Below are 21,539 nucleotides of genomic sequence, written 5' to 3'. Positions count from 1 at the left end.
CAAACGCGTGAATATGTCCATATCACAAATGCGTGAATATGTCCGTATCACACAAACACGTGAATACGTCCGTACACACAAATGCGTGAACACGTCCATACACACAAACGCGTGAATATGTCCGTATCACACAAACGCATGAATATGTCCATATCACACAAACACGTGAATATCCGTATCATACAAACGCGTGAATATGTCCATACACACAAACGCGTGAATATGTCCGTATCACACAAACGCGTGAATATGTCCGTATACACAAACGCGTGAATATGTCCGTATCACACAAACGCGTGAATATGTCCGTATACACAAACGCGTGAATATGTCCATACACACAAACGCGTGAATATGTCCGTATCACACAAACGCGTGAATATGTCCGTATACACAAACGCGTGAATATGTCCATACACACAAACGCGTGAATATGTCTGTACACACAAACGTGTGAATATGTCCGTATCACAAACGCGTGAATATGTCCGTATCACAGAACGCGTGAATATGTCCGTACACACAAACGCGTGAATATGTCCGTATACACAAACACGTGATTATGTCCGTATCATAAATGCATGAATATGTCCGTACACAAAAGCGTGAATATGTCCGTACACACAAACATGTGAATATGTTTGTATACACAAACAAGTGAATATGTCCGTATCACAAACACATGAAAATTTAACTGGTTATTATTTGTGGGTAGTTTTATTTTTAACTATCTTTGTATTTTCGAAATTTTCTATAATACATACTCCTGTCGAAACAGAAAATGTTTCTAATTACTTCGCGTGGCCACTCAGGGGACACAACCGACCCTACAGAGGCCTGAGCCCGCCTTCCTGGGGTGGGACTTGGGGGACAGAGTGCACTGAGATTGGCGGGATGCTCTGGCCCACGAGGGTTTGTTAGAACTCAGGGCCATAAGGTGGGGTGGTGGCCGAGGCAGAGTGCACTGGGCAACCACTTCAAGGGCAGGGAATGGGCGGCACCTCACAGCTCCATCTGGAGCCCTCACCCACCCGCGGCCTCACAGCCCCATCTGGTACCCTCATCCACCCCCGCCCCCTCCGGTCTCAGAGCCCCACCTAGAGCCCACAGTCCCTGGCCTCACAGCCCCATCTGGTGCCCTCACCCACCTGCCCCCAGCCTCACAGCCCCATCTGGAGCCCTCGGCCACTCTGGTTTGTGGAAAGAGGAGGCAGAAGCAGGAAGAGAAGGGCTGGAGAGCCCTGGACAGGGAAGAGTGAAAGGGCCAGAGAAGGCCTGGAGAGACCCTCGGTGGTTGGAGGAGGAGCACATGGCCAGCTCAGAATCCAGTGCCCTCGTCCATGTGGGAAGTGGCCTTGGAGGCCTCGGGGAGGGGCCAGGTGGAGGGGAGGACAGGACACTCACACCCAGCAGCACAGACACAGAGTGGCCGCTCAGAACAGAACTGCTACAGGGGCACACGGAAAAGGAAATGGCAAGTTACCTGGATGAGGTCTGGAAAATGGCCCGTCTTTAGCTTGTGTGACTCCAAAACATAAGAAAACCAAAATACTGGCCACAATACCTCTGCAAATAAAGAACAAACAGCCCCTCAGTGTGTGCAGGCTTCTCCCAGGAGGGAGGTGGGAGGCTGCAGGGACCCCCAGACACCCATTGTGGAACAGCCCCTGATGCTGGGGTGGGAGAAAAGGGCCTCGGGCATTGCTGGGCGACTCCGCGGCGGGGAAGGCCCAGCTACCTCCACCACCCTGGGCCGGACATTCGCACTCACATTTGCTGCCTCCGCAGTGGGGAAGGCCCAGCTACCTCCACCACCCTGCACCCGACATTTGCCCTCACATTTGCTGCCTCCGCAGTGGGGAAGGCCCAGCTACCTCCACCACCCTGCGCCCGACATTCGCCCTCACATTTGCTGCCTCTGCAGTGGGGAAGGCCCAGCTACCTCCACCACCCTGCGCCCGACATTCGCCCTCACATTTGCAGCCCGCCCAGTGGCCGAGAGAAGGTCTCTGTGCTCGGGCTGCTGGTGGTTCCCAGTGTCACATCGGGAAGACACTGGCTCTACACAGAGGCCACCGAATGCCCCGCATGTGACCATCAGCGATCACAAAGCCCACGTAGGAGGGAAGGCGTCAGGAGCTACTGCCTCCCTGCTCCAACGCAGCAGGACCCCCAGGAAGGGTCTCTAGAGAGCTCTTGTGTCTTTTTGGGGTCAACTCATCCAAAACCAACGGGACTCCTGTGGTTCATAAGATGGAAGCGTGAGAGCTGTAACTGCAACCAAAGATGCAGGTTCACGGGAAGGAGGGTGCGAGGGACCGCGCTGGGCAGGGGCAGGGTGCTCCCTCCTCGGCAAAGCTCCTTGGGGCCGGCCTCAGCCAGAGTCCCAGTGGGTTTCAGCGAGAAGCAGCTTAGGCCGGCGGATGTGCAGACAGCCCTGGTCACAGGCACACTGCTCACATCCGCTCGCCACACCCAAGGTGTGGACCCGCTCTGCGGACGCGCTCTGCGGACGCGCTCTGTGCTCTGCAAACGCTTGGATGCGCCCATCCTCTCCAGTCGTGCTCAGCTCAGGGTCTGAGACCCACTGGCCGCTGCACCACCCAGTCCCTCCCACGGCTCGGCAGTGCTGTGCCGAGAGTCACACCTTGGCGTGTTCGCACACTGGGCTGCCTCTGGGTTTTGGCTGCCGTGAGGGAAGCTGCCGCACACACACGCGCACGTTCACGTGGCTGCAAGAATAGACGGGGACCACAGAGACAAGCTGTTTTTTTAAGACAGCGCTGTTAAAAAATACCCAGTAACAACTTCAGTCTCGGAAATTCCCCTCTCTGCCTGCAGGAGTGCCTGGTCTGAAAGTCCTGAGTAGACAGAGGCAGGTGAGGCCAAGCCCCGCCGGAGGCCTGCAGGGTGGAGGAGGGACAAGGTCGCTGGCCCCTGGTGCAGCCAGGACAAGGGTCTGGTGGTTCTGGGCAGGTGCTGCTCTCCACCCAGAGCCCTGAGGGTCTCACCCTCGGCAGGACATTCGTGGCCCACCCAGGCAAAACCTGAGTTTCTGACCCGGCTCCACCCAGGCCCCAGCTCCCACACTACCGCTGTCACCCTCCAGGGACAGAGGCAGAGATGCCCTTGCTGCTGGGTTCAGCAAGGTGGGGCCCGCGTCCCTGTCACAGGTACCCCTCCCGAGGTCTCTCAGTGCTGAGGGGTGGGAGGTGTGAAAAGTACCTTTCAGGGCCCCCTAGAGCCAGACATAGGCCCCACCTCAGCTGTGCCTCCAAGGGGCGTGGGGAGGGTCATAACATTCAGTGGAAAGACAGTGAAATGTCCCCCTGCCCTCCCCAGAAAAGACAAAAATGAAAAGAGGAACATGGGCACTGGCCAAGGGAAGCTGCTCCCGGTGCAGGCGTGCGTCACCCCAGGCCGCCGTCCACCCGACAGGCGCGTCACCCCAGGCCACCATCCGCGTCACCCCAGGCCGCCATCCACCCAAAAGGTGCGCGTCACCCCAGGCTGCCATCCGCGTCACCTCAGGCCGCCATCTGCCCGACAGGCGTGCGTCACCCCAGGCCACCATCTGCGTCACCCCAGGCCACCATCTGCGTCACCCCAGGCCACCATCCGCGTCACCCCAGGCCACCATCCGCGTCACCCCAGGCCACCATCCGCATCACCCCAGGCCACCATCCGCGTCACCCCAGGCCACCATCTGCGTCACCCCAGGCCGCCATCCGCCCGACAGCTGTGCGTCACCCCAGGCCGCCATCCGCGTCACCCCAGGCCACCATCTGCGTCACCCCAGGCTGCCATCTGCCCGACAGGCATGCGTCACCCTAGGCCGCCATCTGCGTCACCCCAGGCCACCATCCGCGTCACCCGAGGCCGCCATCCGCGTCACCCGAGGCCGCCATCCGCGTCACCCCAGGCCGCCATCCGCGTCACCCTAGGCCGCCATCCTCCCGACAGCTGTGCGTCACCCCAGGCTGCCATCCACCCAACAGGCGCATGTCACCCCAGGCCACCATCCACCCAACAGCTGTGCGTCACCCCAGGCTGCCATCCACCCAACAGGCGCGCGTCACCCCAGACCGCCATCCGCCTGACAGCTGTGCGTCACCACAGGCCGCCATCTGCCCAACAGGCGCGCGTCACCCCAGGCCGCCATCCACATCACCCCAGGCCGCCGTCCACCTGACAGGTGTGTCACCCCAAGCCACCATCTGCGTTACCCCAGGCCACCATCAGCATCACCCCAGGCCACCATCTGCCTCACCCCAGGCCGCCATCTGCCCGACAGGCGCGCGTCACCCCAGGCCGCCATCCACGTCATCCCAGGCCGCCATCCGCCCGACAGGCACGTGTCATCCCAGGCCACCATCCGCCTGACAGGCGTGCGTCACCCCAGGCCACCATCCGCGTCACCCCAGGCCGCCATCCGCGTCACCCCAGGCCGCCATCTGCATCACCCTAGGCCACCATCAGCCAGACAGGCGTGCGTCACCCCAGGCTGCCATCCGCGTCACCCTAGGCCACCATCCGCCCGACAGCTGTGCGTCACCCCAGGCTGCCATCCACCCAACAGGCGCATGTCACCCCAGGCCACCATCCACCCAACAGCTGTGCGTCACCCCAGGCCGCCATCCACCCAACAGGCGCGTGTCACCCCAGACCGCCATCCGCCTCACAGCTGTGCGTCACCACAGGCCGCCATCTGCCCAACAGGCGCGCGTCACCCCAGGCCGCCATCCACATCACCCCAGGCCGCCGTCCACCAGACAGGTGTGTCACCCCAAGCCACCATCCGCGTTACCCCAGGCCACCATCTGCATCACCCCAGGCCACCATCTGCGTCACCCCAGGCCGCCATCTGCCCGACAGGCGCGCGTCACCCCAGGCCGCCATCCACGTCATCCCAGGCCGCCATCCGCCTGACAGGCATGCGTCACCCCAGGCCACCATCCGCGTCACCCCAGGCCGCCATCCGCGTCACCCCAGGCTGCCATCCGCCTGACAGGCGCGCATCACCCCAGGCCGCCATCCGCGTCATCCCAGGCCATCATCCGCCCGACAGGCGCGTCATCCCAGGCCGCCATCTGCCTGACAGGCGTGCGTCACCCCAGGCCACCATCCGCGTCACCCCAGGCCGCCATCCGCCCGACAGGCGCACGTCACCCCAGGCCGCCATCCGCCCGACAGGCGCGCGTCACCCCAGGCCGCCATCCGCCCGACAGGCGCGCGTCACCCCAGGTCGCCATCCGCCCGACAGGCGCGCGTCACCCCAGGCCGCCATCCGCCCGACAGGCGTGCGTCACCCCAGGCCGGTACTCCCCGAATCAGCTTGTGGCACCCCCCACATGGCACGCTGCCCAGAGGCCAGCTCAGACCGGGTCACACAGGACTCTAACCTGGCCACACATCACATAATGTTTATGACAACTTTATAAGGCTAATTTGTTCATAAGAATTACTTGCCGGGCGCAGTGGTTCACACCTGTAATCCTAGCACTTTGGGAGGCTGAGGTAGGTGGATCACTAAAGGTCAGGAGTTCGAGACCAGCCTGGCCGACATGAAACTCCCGTCTCTACTAAAAATATAAGAAATTAGCCGGGTGTGGTGGCAGACACCTGTAATCCCAGCTACTCGGGAGGCTGAAGTAGGAGAATCACTTGAATCTGGGAGGTAGAGGTTGCGGTGAGCTGAGATCGCGCCACTGCACTCCAGCCTAGGTGACAGCAAGACTCAGTCTCAAAAAAAAAAAAAAAAAAAAGAATTACTTAAGTACTTGAGAAGGTGTGTCCGTTGGGTAAGAATGAGGGAAGTGCTTTAAAAGGAAAACAAATATATTGCATTTTAAAAATAAATTTTTAATTTTAGAATGGTTTTAGATTTACAGAATTATTGTAAAAATAGTAAAAGCTCCCATATCTCACATGCCCAGTTTCCCATTAACATCTCACCATTAATAAGCCGGTGCTGGCTGGGTGCGGTGGCTCACGCCTGTAATCCCAGCACTTTGGGAGGCCAAGGCAGGCAGATCACAAGGTCAGGAGTTCGAGACCAGCCTGACCAACATGATGAAACCCCATCTCTACTAAAAATACAAAAATTAGCCAGGTGTGGTGGCAGGCACCTGTAATCCCAGCTACTCGGGAGGCTGAGGCAGGAGAATCACTTGAACCCGGGAGGCGGAGGTTGCAGTGAGCCGAGATCACACCACTACACTCTAGCCTGGGTGACAGAGTGATACTCCATCTCAAAAAATAAAATAAAATAAACATAAAATAAAAAATAAAAAATAAATAAGCCAGTGCTGCCACACAGCTGCTGAGGCCTAAGCTTCCTTCACTCTCCCCTGATGTCCTTCCCCCTGCCCCGCCCCCAACAATCCCTTCCTGGACGCCATGTGGCATCTACTCGTCCCGTCACTTCAGGCTCCCCTAGGCTGGGACGGTTTCTCAGACTCTCCTTGTCTCTGATGACCTGGATGGTTTGGAGGAGGCCTGGTCAGGAATTCTGTGGAATGTTCCTCAGTGAGACAGTCGGCTGTGGCTCCGCATGGCCGGGCTGGGGTAGTCAGGGTCGGGAGGATCGGGCAGCAGCCTCCCCATCGGCCATGCCGTGAACATGACCAGTGGATGCTGACCTGACCACCGGGCTCGGGGGTGTCTGCAGGCACCTCGGCTGCAGCGTCCCCCTCCCACTGACCTCTCCGTGCTGCACACCCAGGAGGGAAGTCAGGTTACCACGCACAGCGCACGGCGGGGCCGGGAGCTCACGCCACCTCCTGGAGCCGGGGGATCTATCTCATTTACTGAACACCTTCTGCAGGGAAGGTTGGTCTTGTTCCCTCTGTTTATTTATTCAATCACTTATATCACTATGGGCTCGTGGATGTTTATTTTCTACTCTGGGTTATATTGTAATACTACTTTATTATTTTGTTGCTCTTTGGCCACTGGGAGGCTCTTTTGCTGGGACGCAATCCCGTGACTGTGGGGTTTTGTTTATGGAGCTCTTCACTTTCTGGAACTGCCAGTATCAGCTGATCCTGGGCATTTCCTGCCCCGGTGCTGGAATCAGCCATTTCTCCTCAGAGCCCTGGCCCCGTGGACTGGAGGGCACTAGCAACTAGGATCTGGGCCTGGGTGTGCTCACTGCTGCAAGCATAGCTGGTTCTAGGCCCCCTCAGCTTGTACAGCAACAAGATACGTGTGTATCCATTAACCACTGCACACACACTGTTTAACCATCTTTGTCTCTTCTGGGCTAAACGTGCAATGGTAATCCACCATCACAGGGGCCACGCCAACCTCCTCCCTTTGATTACCCAGAGACTCCCCTCCTCCTCCCTCCGATTACCCAGAGACTCCCCTCCTCCTCCTTCTGATTACCCAGAGACTCCCCTCCACCTCCTTCTGATTACCTAGGGACTCCCCTCCTCCCTCTGATTACCCAGAGACTCCCTTCCTCCTCCTTCTGATTACCCAGAGACTCCCCTCCCCCTCCGATTACCCAGAGACTGCCCTCCACCTCCTTCTGATTACCCAGAGACTCCCCCTCCTCCTCCCTCTGATTACCCAGAGACTGCCCTCCTCCTCCCTCTGATTACCCAGAGACTCCCCTCCTCCTCCTTCTGATTACCCAGAGACTGCCCTCCTCCTCCCTCTGATTACCCAGAGACTCCCCTCCTCCTCCTTCTGATTACCTAGAGACTCCCCTCCACCTCCTTCTGATTACCTAGGGACTCTCCTCCTCCTTCTGATTACCCAGAGACTCCCCTCTCCTCCCTCTGATTACCCAGAGACTCCCTTCCTCCTCCGATTACCCAGAGACTGCCCTCCTCCTCCCTCTGATTACCCAGACTCCCCCTCCTCCTCCCTCTGATTACCCAGAGACTCCCCTCCTCCTCCCTCTGATTACCCAGAGACTCCCCCTCCTCCTCCCTCTGATTACCCAGAGACTCCCCCTCCTCCTCCCTCTGATTACCCAGAGACTCCCCCTCCTCCTCCCTCTGATTACCCAGAGACTGCCCTCCTCCTCCCTCTGATTACCCAGACTCCCCCTCCTCCTCCCTCTGATTACCCAGAGACTGCCCTCCTCCTCCCTCTGATTACCCAGAGACTCCCCCTCCTCCTCCCTCTGATTACCCAGAGACTCCCCTCCTCCTCCCTCTGATTACCCAGAGACTCCCCTCCCCCTCCCTCTGATTACCCAGAGACTCCCCTCCACCTCCTTCTGATTACCCAGAGACTCCCCCTCCTCCTCCCTCTGATTACCCAGAGACTCCCCTCCTCCTCCCTCTGATTACCCAGAGACTCCCCTCCCCTTCCCTCTGATTACCCAGAGACTCCCCTCCACCTCCTTCTGATTACCCAGAGACTCCCCCTCCTCCTCCCTCTGATTACCCAGAGACTCCCCTCCACCTCCTTCTGATTACCCAGAGACTCCCCCTCCTCCTCCCTCTGATTACCCAGAGACTCCCCTCCTCCTCCCTCTGATTACCCAGAGACTCCCCTCCCCCTCCCTCTGATTACCCAGAGACTCCCCTCCACCTCCTTCTGATTACCCAGAGACTGCCCTCCTCCTCCTTCTGATTACCCAGAGACTCCCCTCCTCCTCCCTCTGATTACCCAGAGACTCCCCTCCACCTCCTTCTGATTACCCAGAGACTCCCCCTCCTCCTCCCTCTGATTACCCAGAGACTCCCCTCCACCTCCTTCTGATTACCCAGAGACTCCCCCTCCTCCTCCCTCTGATTACCCAGAGACTCCCCTCCACCTCCCTCTGATTACCCAGAGACTCCCCCTCCTCCTCCCTCTGATTACCCAGAGACTCCCCCTCCTCCTCCCTCTGATTACCCAGAGACTCCCCCTCCTCCTCCCTCTGATTACCCAGAGACTCCCCTCCACCTCCTTCTGATTACCCAGAGACTCCCCTCCTCCTCCCTCTGATTACCCAGAGACTCCCCTCCCCCTCCGATTACCCAGAGACTCCCCCTCCTCCTCCCTCTGATTACCCAGAGACTCCCCTCCTCCTCCCTCTGATTACCCAGAGACTCCCCTCCCCCTCCGATTACCCAGAGACTCCCCCTCCTCCTCCCTCTGATTACCCAGAGACTCCCCTCCACCTCCTTCTGATTACCCAGAGACTCCCCTCCTCCTCCCTCTGATTACCCAGAGACTCCCCTCCCCCTCCGATTACCCAGAGACTCCCCCTCCTCCTCCGATTACCCAGAGACTCCCCTCCACCTCCTTCTGATTACCCAGAGACTGCCCTCCTCCTCCCTCTGATTACCCAGAGACTCCCCTCCTCCTCCCTCTGATTACCCAGACTCCCCTCCTCCTCCCTCTGATTACCCAGAGACTCCCCTCCTCCTCCCTCTGATTACCCAGAGACTGCTCTCCCACAGCCATCATACACACCACAGTGACAGAGCTGCCACTCAGCACCTCTGTGGAGCAAAACTTTATCAACTAGAGCAGCGTCTGTGCCATTCCTTTTGCCTCTGGCCTTATAGACACTGCTCATTTCCAAAGTTACTCAGCACCTTCCTCTGAACAACCTTCAGGAAGGTTACGGAATGCATCTGCAGTAGTTAAGATTCTTGTCAGTCAGCCTTCCCAGCTGGGACCCCCATCTCCTCAATGAATGTTTAAAATCTGCACAAGGTCTGCTCTTGTGTTGTCCAGTTCTACAGGTTCGGACAAATGCAGTGTCATGTACCAACCAGGACGGTGCCACACAGAGTGGCCTCACTGCCATACGAATGCTGCGTTCTACTATCCACTCTCCTTTTTCCCCGGGAAACAACTGATGTTTTCACTACCACATCATATTGCCTCTTCCAGAAGGTCATTGAGCTGAAATCACAGTGCGTGGCCTTCTCAACTGGCTCCTCTCACTTAGGAACGTGTATTTATAGAAACATGTATTTAAGGTTCCTCCCTGTTGCAGTGGCTTGATGCTCATTACTATCTTTTAGAGACGGGGTCTCACCCTGCTGCCCAGGCTGCAGTGCAGTGGCTCAATCACAGCTCACTGCAACCTCTGCCTTCCAGGCTTGAGATCCCAGTCAGCCTCTTGACAGGTGGGACCGTGTGTGTGCTGTGACACTCGGCTAAGTTTTTTAGTTTGGTAGAGACGGGGTCTCACTATGTTGCCCAGGCTGGTCTTGAACTCCTGGGCTCAAGCGATTCTCCTGCCTCAGCCTCCCAAACTGCCAGGATTATAAGCGTGAGCCACCATGCCTGGCCTGCATGCAGGTTTTTATGTGGACATAAGTTTTCCATTCAGTTGGATAAATATTTAGGAGCAAAATTGCCAGATTGCATGGTAAGAATCTATCTATCTATCTATATCTATATCTATATTTTTTGAGACAGAGTCTCACACTGTTGCCCGGGCTGGAGTGCAATGGTGCGATCTCGGCTCACTGCAACCTCCGCCTCCTGGCCTCCCGAGTAGCTGGGATTATAGGTGCCCGCCACCATGCCAGGCTAATTTTTTGTATTTTTAGTAGAGATGGGGTTTCACTATGTTGGCTAGGCTTCTCTTGATCTCCTGACCTCGTGATCCACCTGCCTCAGCCTCCCAAAGTGCTGGGATGACAGGCGTGAACCGCCGCGCCCGGACCAAGAATATATTTATATTTAGTTCTGTGAGAGTCTGTCAAACTGTCTTCTAAAGCAGCTTTAGCCTTTTGTATTCCCACTAGCAATGGGTGAGAGTTCCTGGAAGCGTTTGGTACTGTCAGTTTTTAAGGTTTTAGCCGCTCCGTCAGGTATGCAGTGGCGTCTCCCTGTTTCCAGTTCCTGAAGGACAAATGATGCTGGGCACCCTCCCACCGCAATCTCCCGTCTGAATAACTTCTCTGGTGAACATCTGCTTAGACCTTTCACCCAGGTATTTTTTTGTTTTGAGACAAAGTTTTGCTTTTGTCGCCCAGGCTGGAGTGCAGTGACCCCATCTCGGCTTACTGCAACCTCTGCCTCCTGGGTTCAAGTGATTCTCCTGCCTTAGCCTTCCGAGTGGCTGTCACCCAGGTTTGTGTTTGAAAGAGAGGGTCTTTCTCTGTTGCCTAGGCTGGAGCGCAGTGGTGTGATCTTGGCTCACTGCAGCCTTGACCTCCTGGGCTCAAGGGATCCTCCCACCTCAGACTCCTGAGTAGCTGGAACTGCAGGTGTACACCACTACGCCTGGCTAATTTTTGTATTTTTTGTAGAGACGGGGTTTTGCCATGTGACACGGTTTCACTGTGTGTGTCCCCACCCAAATCTCATCTTGAATTGTAATCCCCACGTGTGGAGGGAGGGAAGTGACTGGGTTATGGGGCGGTTCCCCCATGCTGTTCTCGTGTAGTGAGGGAGTCTCACGAGAGCTGATGGTTTTAAAAGTGGCAGTTTTGGCCGGGCGTGGTGGCTCACACCTGTAATCTCAGCACTTTGGGAGGCTGAGGTGGGCAGATCACTTGAGGCCAGGAGTTTGAGACCAACCTGACCAACATGGTGAAACCTCATCTCTATTAAAAAATACAAAAATTAGCCAGGCTTGGTGGTGCACGCCTGTAGTCCCAGCTACTTGGGAGGCTGAGGCAGAAGAACCGCTTGAACCCAGGAAGCGGAGGTTGCAATGAGCCGAGATCGCGCCACTGCACTCCAGCCTGGGTAACAGGGCAAGACTCTGTCTCAAAAAAAAAAAAAAAAAAAAAAAGGAGTGGCAGTTTTTCTTGTGCCCATTCTCGCTCTCTCCTGCCGCCTTGCAAGGAGGTGCCTGCTTCCTCTTTACCACCCGCCATGATTGTGCTTCCTCTTTACCATCCGCCATGATTGTGCCTCCTCTTTACCACCCGCCATGATTGTGCCTCCTCTTTACCACCCGCCGTGATTCTGCCTCCTCTTTACCACCCGCCGTGATTCTGCCTCCTCTTTACCACCCGCCGTGATTCTGCCTCCTCTTTACCACCCGCCGTGATTCTGCCTCCTCTTTACCACCCGCCGTGATTCTGCCTCCTCTTTACCACCCGCCGTGATTCTGCCTCCTCTTTACCACCCGCCGTGATTCTGCCTCCTCTTTACCACCCGCCGTGATTCTGCCTCCTCTTTACCATCCGCCGTGATTGTGCCTCCTCTTTACCATCCGCTGTGATTGTGCTTCCTCTTTACCATCCGCCGTGATGGTGCTTCCCAAGGCCTCCCCAGCAATTCGGAACTGTGAGTCAATGAACCTCTTTCTTTTGTAAATTACCCAGTCTTGGGTATTTCTTTATAGCAGTATGAAAACAGACTAATAGACCACGTTACACAGGCTGGTCTGGAATTCCTGGCCTCACGCAATCCTTCTGCCTCAGCCTCCCAAAGTGCTGGGATTACAAGTGTGAGCCACCCTGCCCAGCCTGTTTTTCTTCTTCTCGAGCTTTAATAGTTCTTTGCATATTTTGAATACAAGTCCTTTATCAGATAGGTATTTTGTAAACATTTTCAACAGCTTGTGGCCCACCTTTTCGTTCTCTTAACGGTGTCTTTTACAAAGCAGAGATTTTAATTTTTTCAAGGTCTCACTCTGTCGCCCAGGCTGGAGTGCAGTGGTGCTATCGTAGCTCACTGCAGCCTAGACCTCCTGGGTTCAAGCAATCCCCTCGCCTCGGTCTCCTGAGTACCTGGAACCACAGGCATGTACTATCACAATTAGCCAATTTATCTTTTCCTAATCTTTAGTTGGGGGTGGGGGGCGGGGTTCTCACTATGTTGCCCAGGCTGGTCTCGAACTTGTGACCTCAAGCAATCCTCCTAGATTGGTCTTCCAAAGTGCTAGGATTAGGGGCATGAGCCACCACACCCAGCAGACAATTTTAATTGTAATGAAGTTCAATTGATCAAGTTTTTATTTTCATGGATTGTGCTACTGGTATTTTATTATCACCAAACCCAAGGTCACTATACTTTCTCCTGTGATTTCTCCAAGATGTTTTATAATTATGGCTGGGCATGATAGCTCACATCTGTAATCCCAGCAGTTTGGGAGGCCAAAGCAGGGGTTTGAGACCAGCCTGGGCAACATAGTGAGACCTTATCTCTACAAAAAATTTTAAAAAGTAGCTGGGTGTGGTGGTGCACACCGGTAGTCCTAGCTCCTTGGGAAGCTGAGGCAGGAGGATTGCTGGAGGCCAGGAATTGGAGGCTACAGTGAGCTGTGACTGCACCACTGCACCCCAGTGTGGGTGACAGAGCAAGACCCTGTCTCAAAAACAAACAAAAAGAGAAGTTTTATAGCTTCTCATTTTACATTTAGGCTTATCTAGAATCCATTTAGAATTAGTTTTTGTGAGAAGTGTCAGGTCTGTGTCTAGATTTGCATGTGGATGTTCTGTTGCTCTAGCGCCAGTGTTGAAAAGGCCATCCCTTCTCCATGGAATTGCCTTTGTTCCTTTGTCAAGGATCGACTGCCCGCAGTCGTGCACGCCTGTTTCTGGCCTCGGTATTTCGGTGCATTTTTGACAGGAAGTCTTGAAATTGCGTAGTTTCTGTGTCCAACTTTGTTATTCTTCAGCACTGTGAGTATATTTATATGCATTATGTTTTATATGTATTACAAGTAAGGATATTTATATTTTAAGTGTATTACATTTATTATGTTACATGTATTTTATTGAGTAAAATGTGTAAAGAGGTTTAATTTACTAAGTTTAAAATGGGATAAAAATGTAATGGGCTGGTGAGGAAAGCTGGACTCTCCCCCAGGGTCACCCCCACACAGGCAGATCAGTGAACGGTGCCGTGTCCACGCGGCGGAAACTCCCTAGGGAGCCCACTGGCAGGCACAGCAAGGATGCCGCGAAGCCACCCTCCAGCGCGAGAGGCCAGGACGGAGGAGCAACTGCGTTCACAGGAAGCCAGGGCTGGCAGCACAGACCCCGCCCTCACCCAGGCAGATGCATTGGCACTGCCCGAGCTGGGGTGACCCGAGCCAGGGTGAGGCGCTCTGAGCGCAGGGAACAGTGAACACTTTCCCCACCTCCACGCAGTGGAGGGCACACGGGGGTATGAATCCGTTAAAACTCATCAGCCGTACGTGTGAATCAGACATAGATTATAGTAAATTATAGGTCAATAACGTTGACTCAAGCAAAACAAAACAGGGCCGGGTGCAGTGGCTCACGCTTGTAATCCTAGCAATTTGGGAGGCTGAGGCGGGTGGACTGTCTGAGCTAAGGAGTTCAAAACCAGCCTGGGCAACATGGTGAAACCTGTCTCTACCAAAATATAAAAAAATTAGTGGGGCGTGGCGGTGCACGGCTATAGTCCCAGCTACCTGGGAGGATGAGGCAGGAGAATTGATTGAACCTGGGAGGTGAAGGTTGCAGTGAGCCGAGATCACGCCACTGCACTCCAGCCTGGGCAACAGAGCACGACTCTGTCTCCAAAAAAAAAAAAAAGAAAAAGAAAACCATCCCCCAAGGTGGGGAACCTGTTAGATCCATAAAAAGAACAATGACAGCAAGCTGAAGGAAGACACACTAGTTTTATAACTTTTTAACTTTAATAACATAAATATTAATTTTTAAAAATAAGGCTGGCTGGGCACGGTGGCTCACGCCTGTAATCCTAGCACTTTAGGAGGCTGAGGCGGGCTGATCACGAGGTCAGGAGATCGAGACCATCCTGGCTAACACAATGAAACCCCGTCTCTACTAAAGATACAAAAAATTAGCTGGGTGTGGTGGCGGGTGCCTGTAGTCCCAGCTACTTGGGAGACTGAGGCAGGAGAATAGCATGAACCCAGGAGGTGGAGCTTGCAGTGAACCGAGATCGCACCACTACACTCCAGCCTGGACGACAGAGCGAGACTCCGTCTGGAGGAAAAAAAAAAAAAAAAGCTGGGAGCTGCGGTGGCTCAGGCTGGTTGTTCTGGTGCTAGGCGAGGCGAGGCTACACGTTCAAGGCCAACCTGGTCAACAATGACAAAAAAAAAAAAAAAAAAAAAAAAAATTTCCATCCTGGCTAACACAGTGAAACCCCGTCTCCACTAAAAATACAAAAAATTATCCGGGCATGGTGGCGGGCCCTGTATTCCCAGCTACTCGGGAGGCTGAGGCAGGAGAATGGCGTGAACCCGGGAGGCAGAGCTTGAAGTCAGCTGAGATTGCACCACTGCACTCCAGCCTGGGGGACAGAGTGAGACTCCATCTCAAAAAAAATAAAATAAATAAAAAATAAAAATAAGCCTAATTTCTAGAAAGTATTTTCTTTCTTTTTTTTTTTTTTTTTTTTTTGAGATGGAGTCTCGCTGTGTCGGCAGGTGGAGTGCAGTGGCGCGATCTTGGCTTACTGCAAGCTCCACCTCCTGGGTTCATGCGATTGTCCTGCCTCAGCCTCCCGAGTAGCTGGGACTACAGGCATGAGCCACCATGCCCGGCTAATTTTTGTATTTTTAGTAGAGACAGGGTTTCACCATGTTGGTCAGGCTGGTCTCGATCTCTTGACCTCGTGATCTGCCCGCCTCGGCCTCCCAATGTGCTGGGATGACAGGCGTGAGCCACCGCACCTGGCCTAGAAGGTATTTTCTATGTAAGAAATCTACCCTTGAAGACATCAGATAATTCTCGTATTAAAAGTAAACCAGCCCCCGCAGCCTTCTGGACACGCTGTGTGCCGATACCCTGTGCGTGGACACCCTGTGCGCGGGCGGGTAGGGCGACTGCCCAGGAGCTGGGCTCCTGGTGTGCAGCAGTGCGGGTCCAGGCCATGAGAATGGACTCAGGACAAGTGCACCACGGCAATTTCACTCGAAGGAGCCGCAGAGCCACGGTCAGTGCCAGGGTGACCTGGGGCAGCCGAGCCTTCCAGGAAGGAGCCCGGAGCAGGTTCCAGGTGCCAGCAGCAGAGAAGGATGGGTGGCTTCTTTTGTGCCCTCAAAGAGGGTAAGGGGCGCAGAGAAAGTGCGTTGGGAGCGCGTCCAGTGTCCCCAGAACAGAACCTCAGAGAAAAGTGCCCAGGGCCCCGTGAATTCCTGTCTCCTGGCCCCTCTCAATGAACACACGCAGGGGCTCCCTGCTGGAGAGGACAGGATGGCAGAACCCAGCCTCTCACGACGGGGGCCCCCCAGGAGAGGCCAGCGCTGGGTGAAGTGGGGGATGTGCCCACCGCTGTTGCCCCCTCAGGGGTCTAAGATCCTGGCCCATCTGGGTCTGGGTCACCCAGTGCTTCCCATAGGAACCAGGCCTGGGAGGGCAGGGCCTGGCTTGGGGTGGTGAGGCTTTGTGACGCGCCTGGTGGGGGCCTGGTGAATTCTTTCGGGGAGCGCTCCCAAGACAACCCCTGCACTCCTGCTCTTGACAATTCTTGCCATGTGGGACACTTGAGGTGAGACCTGGTCCTGCTTCCTAATCCACCTGCCCTGCTGCGCCCGGCAGATGCCACAGACCCTCCTAGCCAGGTGCTGATGGATGAATTCAAGAAAGACCAAGTCCTCCTTGAAAGCTCCCTCTAGGCACACACGGGGCTCCTGCCCACTGCCTCACTGCCTCCAGAGTCACAGGTCCAGCGTCCCCAGGTGGCCCCTCCACAGGGGCCCCAGGCACAGCACATGCTCCCTCATCTATTTCCGGAGCCTAGTTACACAGTGCACACCGGGCCTGCAGGTTCTGCACGTGACCCCCGCTGGGACTGCCTAAGAAAGGGAGAAGGAGCGAGCTGGGCCTGGAGGATGGGAGGCGCTGGCCAGGCCAGGCCTGGGAGCAAGCTGGCACCTCAGGCTCAGAAAAAATGGGAAGGGCCAGCAAAGCTGACTGGGAGAGCGATGACAGCAAGGTGGCAGAGAACCCACAGAGCATGCAGCCAGGAGCAGGGTAGGGAGACCAGGACAGGAGAGGCCACCTGCACCTCCCAGGTGAGGATGGAGGGTGAGCTCCTCTGGGGAGCAGGCTGCAGACCCCTGGGTCCAGGCACCCCAACAGCAATTTCTAACCAGAAATGCCCCACTGCCCCAGGGAGGTGGGCTCAGTTATGAGGTCTGCTGTGCGTGATTCTAAAGCATCCGGTCCCCTAGAGACAGGGCACTGGGCGTGCTTGTGTTCTAGAGCCCACAGGGCTGGTGGCAAGTCAGTGGGCAAACAGGGCCACCAACGCCTGTGCAAGCGTGACAACATTCACACCATGCCCACCCATCACCCCGTCCAACACTCATGAAGACACCGAGACTCTTGCTTTACAAAATACCCATCACCCCGTCCAACACTCACGAAGACACCCAGACTCTTGCTTTACAAAATACCCATCACCCCGTCCAACACTCACGAAGACACCCAGACTCTTGCTTTACAAAATACCCATCACCCCGTCCAACACTCACGAAGACACCCAGACTCTTGCTTTACAAAATACCCATCACCCCGTCCCACACTCACGAAGACACCGAGACTCTTGCTTTACAAAATACCCATCACCCCGTCCAACACTCACGAAGACACCGAGACTCTTGCTTTACAAAATGAAGTGCTGGCCCAAGAGCCGTAGGGACAGCGGAAGTCCCACAAACCCCAGGGCTCCCGCCAACCAGAGCCGACTTGTGGCCCCAACACCAACAGGCCTCCAATGCCTCCTTCCACCTCTGTCCCCATCCTGGTGCTGGTCTCCAGACCCTGCTCCAGCTTCCTCCCACCATCCCGCCGGAGCAAGTGGGGCCCAGGCCCTGATGGTGTCAGCAGCCTTGCTGGGCAGGAGGCAGCCCTGGGCAGACACACCCTGTGCGCACGTCGGAAGAGCAACGCGAGAGAAGAGTCAGGTGCAGAAAACTCAAGACTGATTCACAGGCTCTAAAACCAGCTTCTCTTCCACACACACTTCTGAGACTGGCGTCAGAATCCATGGAATTCAGGCAGAGGATACACCCAAGGTCTAGCCTGCCTGCCTGTGGAGATAAACTTGAGAAGACGAGTTTACTCGCTTCCGGACCACAGAAGCGAGGTCGCAGGTTGCCGACCAGATGGTCAGCGGTCCGTGTCGGCCCCGTCCGTGCAAGAGCCCCGCTGGCTGACGGAACCAGCATGCGGCCACCGCAGGAACCTCACCCCTGGAGACGCCCAAACTCAAGGGCTCAGCCCTGTAGCTGCTGCAGCTCGTTCCAGCCTGTCAACATGCAAAACTCAGGGGAAACGCAGCACAGGCTGCCGGTCACATGGAGATGACACAGACTCCTGGCTCCCAGTGACAGGCGAGGGGGGCTGACCGGGAACGCCACGCAGCACCAAGGGCAACCCCGGAGTCTGCGCGTCAGACACACTCGAGGGAGAGGTTGGCAGCCCCACGCAGCCCTCTGGTGAAGGCCTTCTGAGCCCCTGGCAGCCCGAGCAGCAAGGACACCACACCCACCACATGGGGGCACAGGGCAGTTTCAGAAGGCAGGACGAGAGGGCAGGTTACCTCTTGGTGTTGTAGGCCGTGTCCTGAGGTGTTTCCTCCAGCAGCGTCACGTAGCCAAGTGTACAGGTGAGGATGAAGAGCACGGTTAAGGTGTGGGCTCGCCTGAAATCCAAAAACGCATAAGCATGGTGTCAGAGCTTGGGCAGCATTGCTAAATACTCACGTAACAGGCCCCAAATCCTCTCTACGTCAAGGAGAGGGCTTAAACTCCACTCTCCAACTCCCAACCAGCAACTGGCTGCGAGTCCCTAGCTGGGTAACTCCGAGATGACCCTGCGTCTGCTGCCCAGTCAGGGCTGAGACCAGCCCCCAGGAGGCTAGACAGGAAGAGCCCCGTGTTCCTGGGGAGCTGAAGGCTGCTGCTTAGAGGGCACGTGCCGCCACTGGCATCCAGGGCAGGTATCTGCTATTAAGAGCAACTGGACACGTAAACACGGTGCTTTTCACTGCGCAAGACAAGCCAAGACAACCAGTCTTTCGGTTCATGAAATAACATCTGAGATTCAGTGCAGCAGCCCAAGACACCAAGAGCTGAGAAGGGGCCTGAGCAGAGGCCTGCAGAGTGACCGCTGCCGGCTGGAGGGAGCCGCGAGCTGTGGGTCTGCCCGTCCTCTGGCCTGTCAGAGCCCAGACATGGGAGGAGGAGGCAGGGCGCTCCCTTTGCAGTCTTGTCCCGTCCCATCGCTGGTGGAAAAGCCCACAACCAGCCCAGTACCAGAACTGGGGGCCACCAGACCCCAGCCACTGCCTGTGCCAGACACTCGCCTGAGACCCCCTCTGCACAACCACCTGCAAATGGAGGCAGAGACCCAGTTCCTACATCCACCGGAGTGTGTTCCTCGGAGAGATGATGCACCCCTCCGTGCCTCAGTTTCCTCACGTCTGACCCAGTTCCTACATCCACCGGAGTGTGTCCTCATGTCTAACCCAGTTCCTACATCCACCAGAGTGTGTCCTCATGTCTAACCCCGTTCCTACATCCACCAGAGCGTGTCCTCATGTTTAATCCAGGTCCTACATCCACCGGAGTGTGTCCTCATGTCTAATCCAGGTCCTACATCCACCGGAGTGTGTCCTCATGTCTAACCCAGGTCCTACATCCACTGGAGTGTGTCCTCATGTCTAATCCAGGTCCTACATCCACCGGAGTGTGTCCTCATGTCTAATCCAGGTCCTGCATCCACCGGAGTGTGTCCTCGGAGAGATGATGCACCCCTCCGTGCCTCAGTTTCCTCATATCTAAATGGGGGAGCTTCTGACTTCCAAGAACATCATGAAAATTAAGTGAACAACGCACTTAAAGCATGTTGCCCAGGACTTGCCTCCATGAAACATAAACTATTTGTGCCCTAAAGAAATGAAAAGGCAAGTTACAAACTGGGAGAAAATATTCACAATACATATATCTGATAAAACTTTGTAGGCCACACACACGTCTGTAGTCCCAATACATTGGGAGGCTGAGACAGAAGGATTGCTTCAGCCCAGGCGTTCAGGACCAGACTGGGTAACACAGTGAGACTCCATCTCTATAAAAAATTAGCCAGGCGTGGTGGCAGGCGCCTGTAGTCCCAGCTACTGGGGAGATGGCAGATTCGCTTGAGCCCAGGTCGAGGCTGCAGTGAACTAGGATGAATGTGCCACTGCACTCCAGCCTGGGAGACAGAGCAAGATCTGTCTCAAACAAAACAGAACAAAACAAAAAAAACAGGCCAGGCGCGGTGGCTCACACCTGTAATCCCAGCACTTTGGGAGGCCGAGGCAGGTGGATCACGAGGTCAGGAGATCGAGACCATCCTGGCTAACACGGTGAAACCCTGTCTCTACTAAAAAATACAAAAAATTAGCCGGGCGTGGTGGCAGGAGCCTGTAGTCCCAGCTACTCGGGAGGCTGAGGCAGGAGAATGGCGTGAACCCGGGAGGTGGAGCTTGCAGTGAGCCAAGATGGCGCCACTGCACTCCAGCCTGGGCGACAGAGCGAGACTCCGTCTCAAAAAAAAAAAAAAAAAAACAAAAAAACCCAAAAAAGGCCGGGTACGGTGGCTCACGCCTATAATCCCAAGCACTTTGGGAGGCCGAGGTGGGCGGATCACCTGAGGTTGGGAGTTCGAGACCAGCCTGACCCACACGGAGAAACCCCATCTCTACTAAAAATACAAAATTAGTTGGGCTTGGTGGTGCATGCCTATAATCCCAGCTACTTGGGAAGGCTGAGGCAGGAGAATCTCTTGAACCTGGGAGGTGGAGGTTGTGGTGAGCCAAGATCGCACCATTGCACTCCAGCCTGGGCAACAAGAGCAAAACTCCATCTCAAAAAAAAGAAACAACAAACAAAAAAACCCCCCAAAAAACCACTTTTTATCCAGAATTTATAAAGAACTCATACAGCTCAATAAACAATTTAATGAAAAAACAGGCAAAAAATTGAACAGACACTTCACAAGGAAAACATACAAATGGCCAATAAGCACATGAACAAATGAGGAGCATCACTGGTCACCGTGAAAGCAAATCCAAGCCATGACACATCAGTACACATTCACTAGAACGGCTGAAATTCAAACATCACAAATCCGAGCCACAACACAGCATCAGTACACATCCGCTGGAACGGCTGAAATTCACACATCACAAATCCGAGCCATGACACATCAGTACACACCCACTGGAACAGCTGAAATTCAAACATCACAAATCCGAGCCATGACACAGCATCAGTACACATCCGCTGGAACGGCTGAAATTCAAACATCACAAATCCGAGCCATGACACATCAGTACACATCCACTAGAACGGCTGAAATTCACACATCAGAAATCCAAGCCATGACACAGCATCAGTACACATCCACTGGAACAGCTGAAATTCACACATCACAAATCCGAGCCATGACACAGCATCAGTACACATCCGCTGGAACGGCTGAAATTCAAACATCACAAATCCGAGCCACGACACAGCATCAGTACACATCCACTGGAACGGCTGAAATTCAAACATCACAAATCCGAGCCACAACACAGCATCAGTACACATCCGCTGGAACGGCTGAAATTCAAACATCACAAATCCGAGCCACGACACAGCATCAGTACACATCCACTGGAACGGCTGAAATTCAAAC

At 55.1% G+C, this 21,539-nt stretch overlaps 1 protein-coding gene across 2 annotated transcripts in view; it reads right to left on the bottom strand.

Annotated features, from left to right (window-relative positions):
* The window catches only part of PTDSS2 (phosphatidylserine synthase 2), a 45,781-nt gene that overhangs the window by 15,446 nt on the left and 8,796 nt on the right, over positions 1-21,539 (bottom strand). For both annotated transcript variants that reach the window (XM_063670618.1, XM_054437652.2), the window contains exons 2-3: positions 18,415-18,516; positions 1,484-1,566 (exon numbers count right to left, since the gene is read on the bottom strand). In XM_063670618.1, coding sequence (XP_063526688.1) covers positions 1,484-1,566; positions 18,415-18,516 — 185 coding nt within the window. The remainder of the gene's footprint in view (positions 1-1,483; positions 1,567-18,414; positions 18,517-21,539) is intronic.

The sequence above is a fragment of the Pongo pygmaeus genome, chromosome 9 (assembly GCF_028885625.2).
Source record: "Pongo pygmaeus isolate AG05252 chromosome 9, NHGRI_mPonPyg2-v2.0_pri, whole genome shotgun sequence".
In the NCBI taxonomy this organism is placed as follows: Eukaryota; Metazoa; Chordata; class Mammalia; order Primates; family Hominidae; genus Pongo; species Pongo pygmaeus.
The sequence above is the reverse complement of the archived record's forward strand: the minus strand, read 5'-3'. Positions and strand labels throughout refer to the sequence as shown.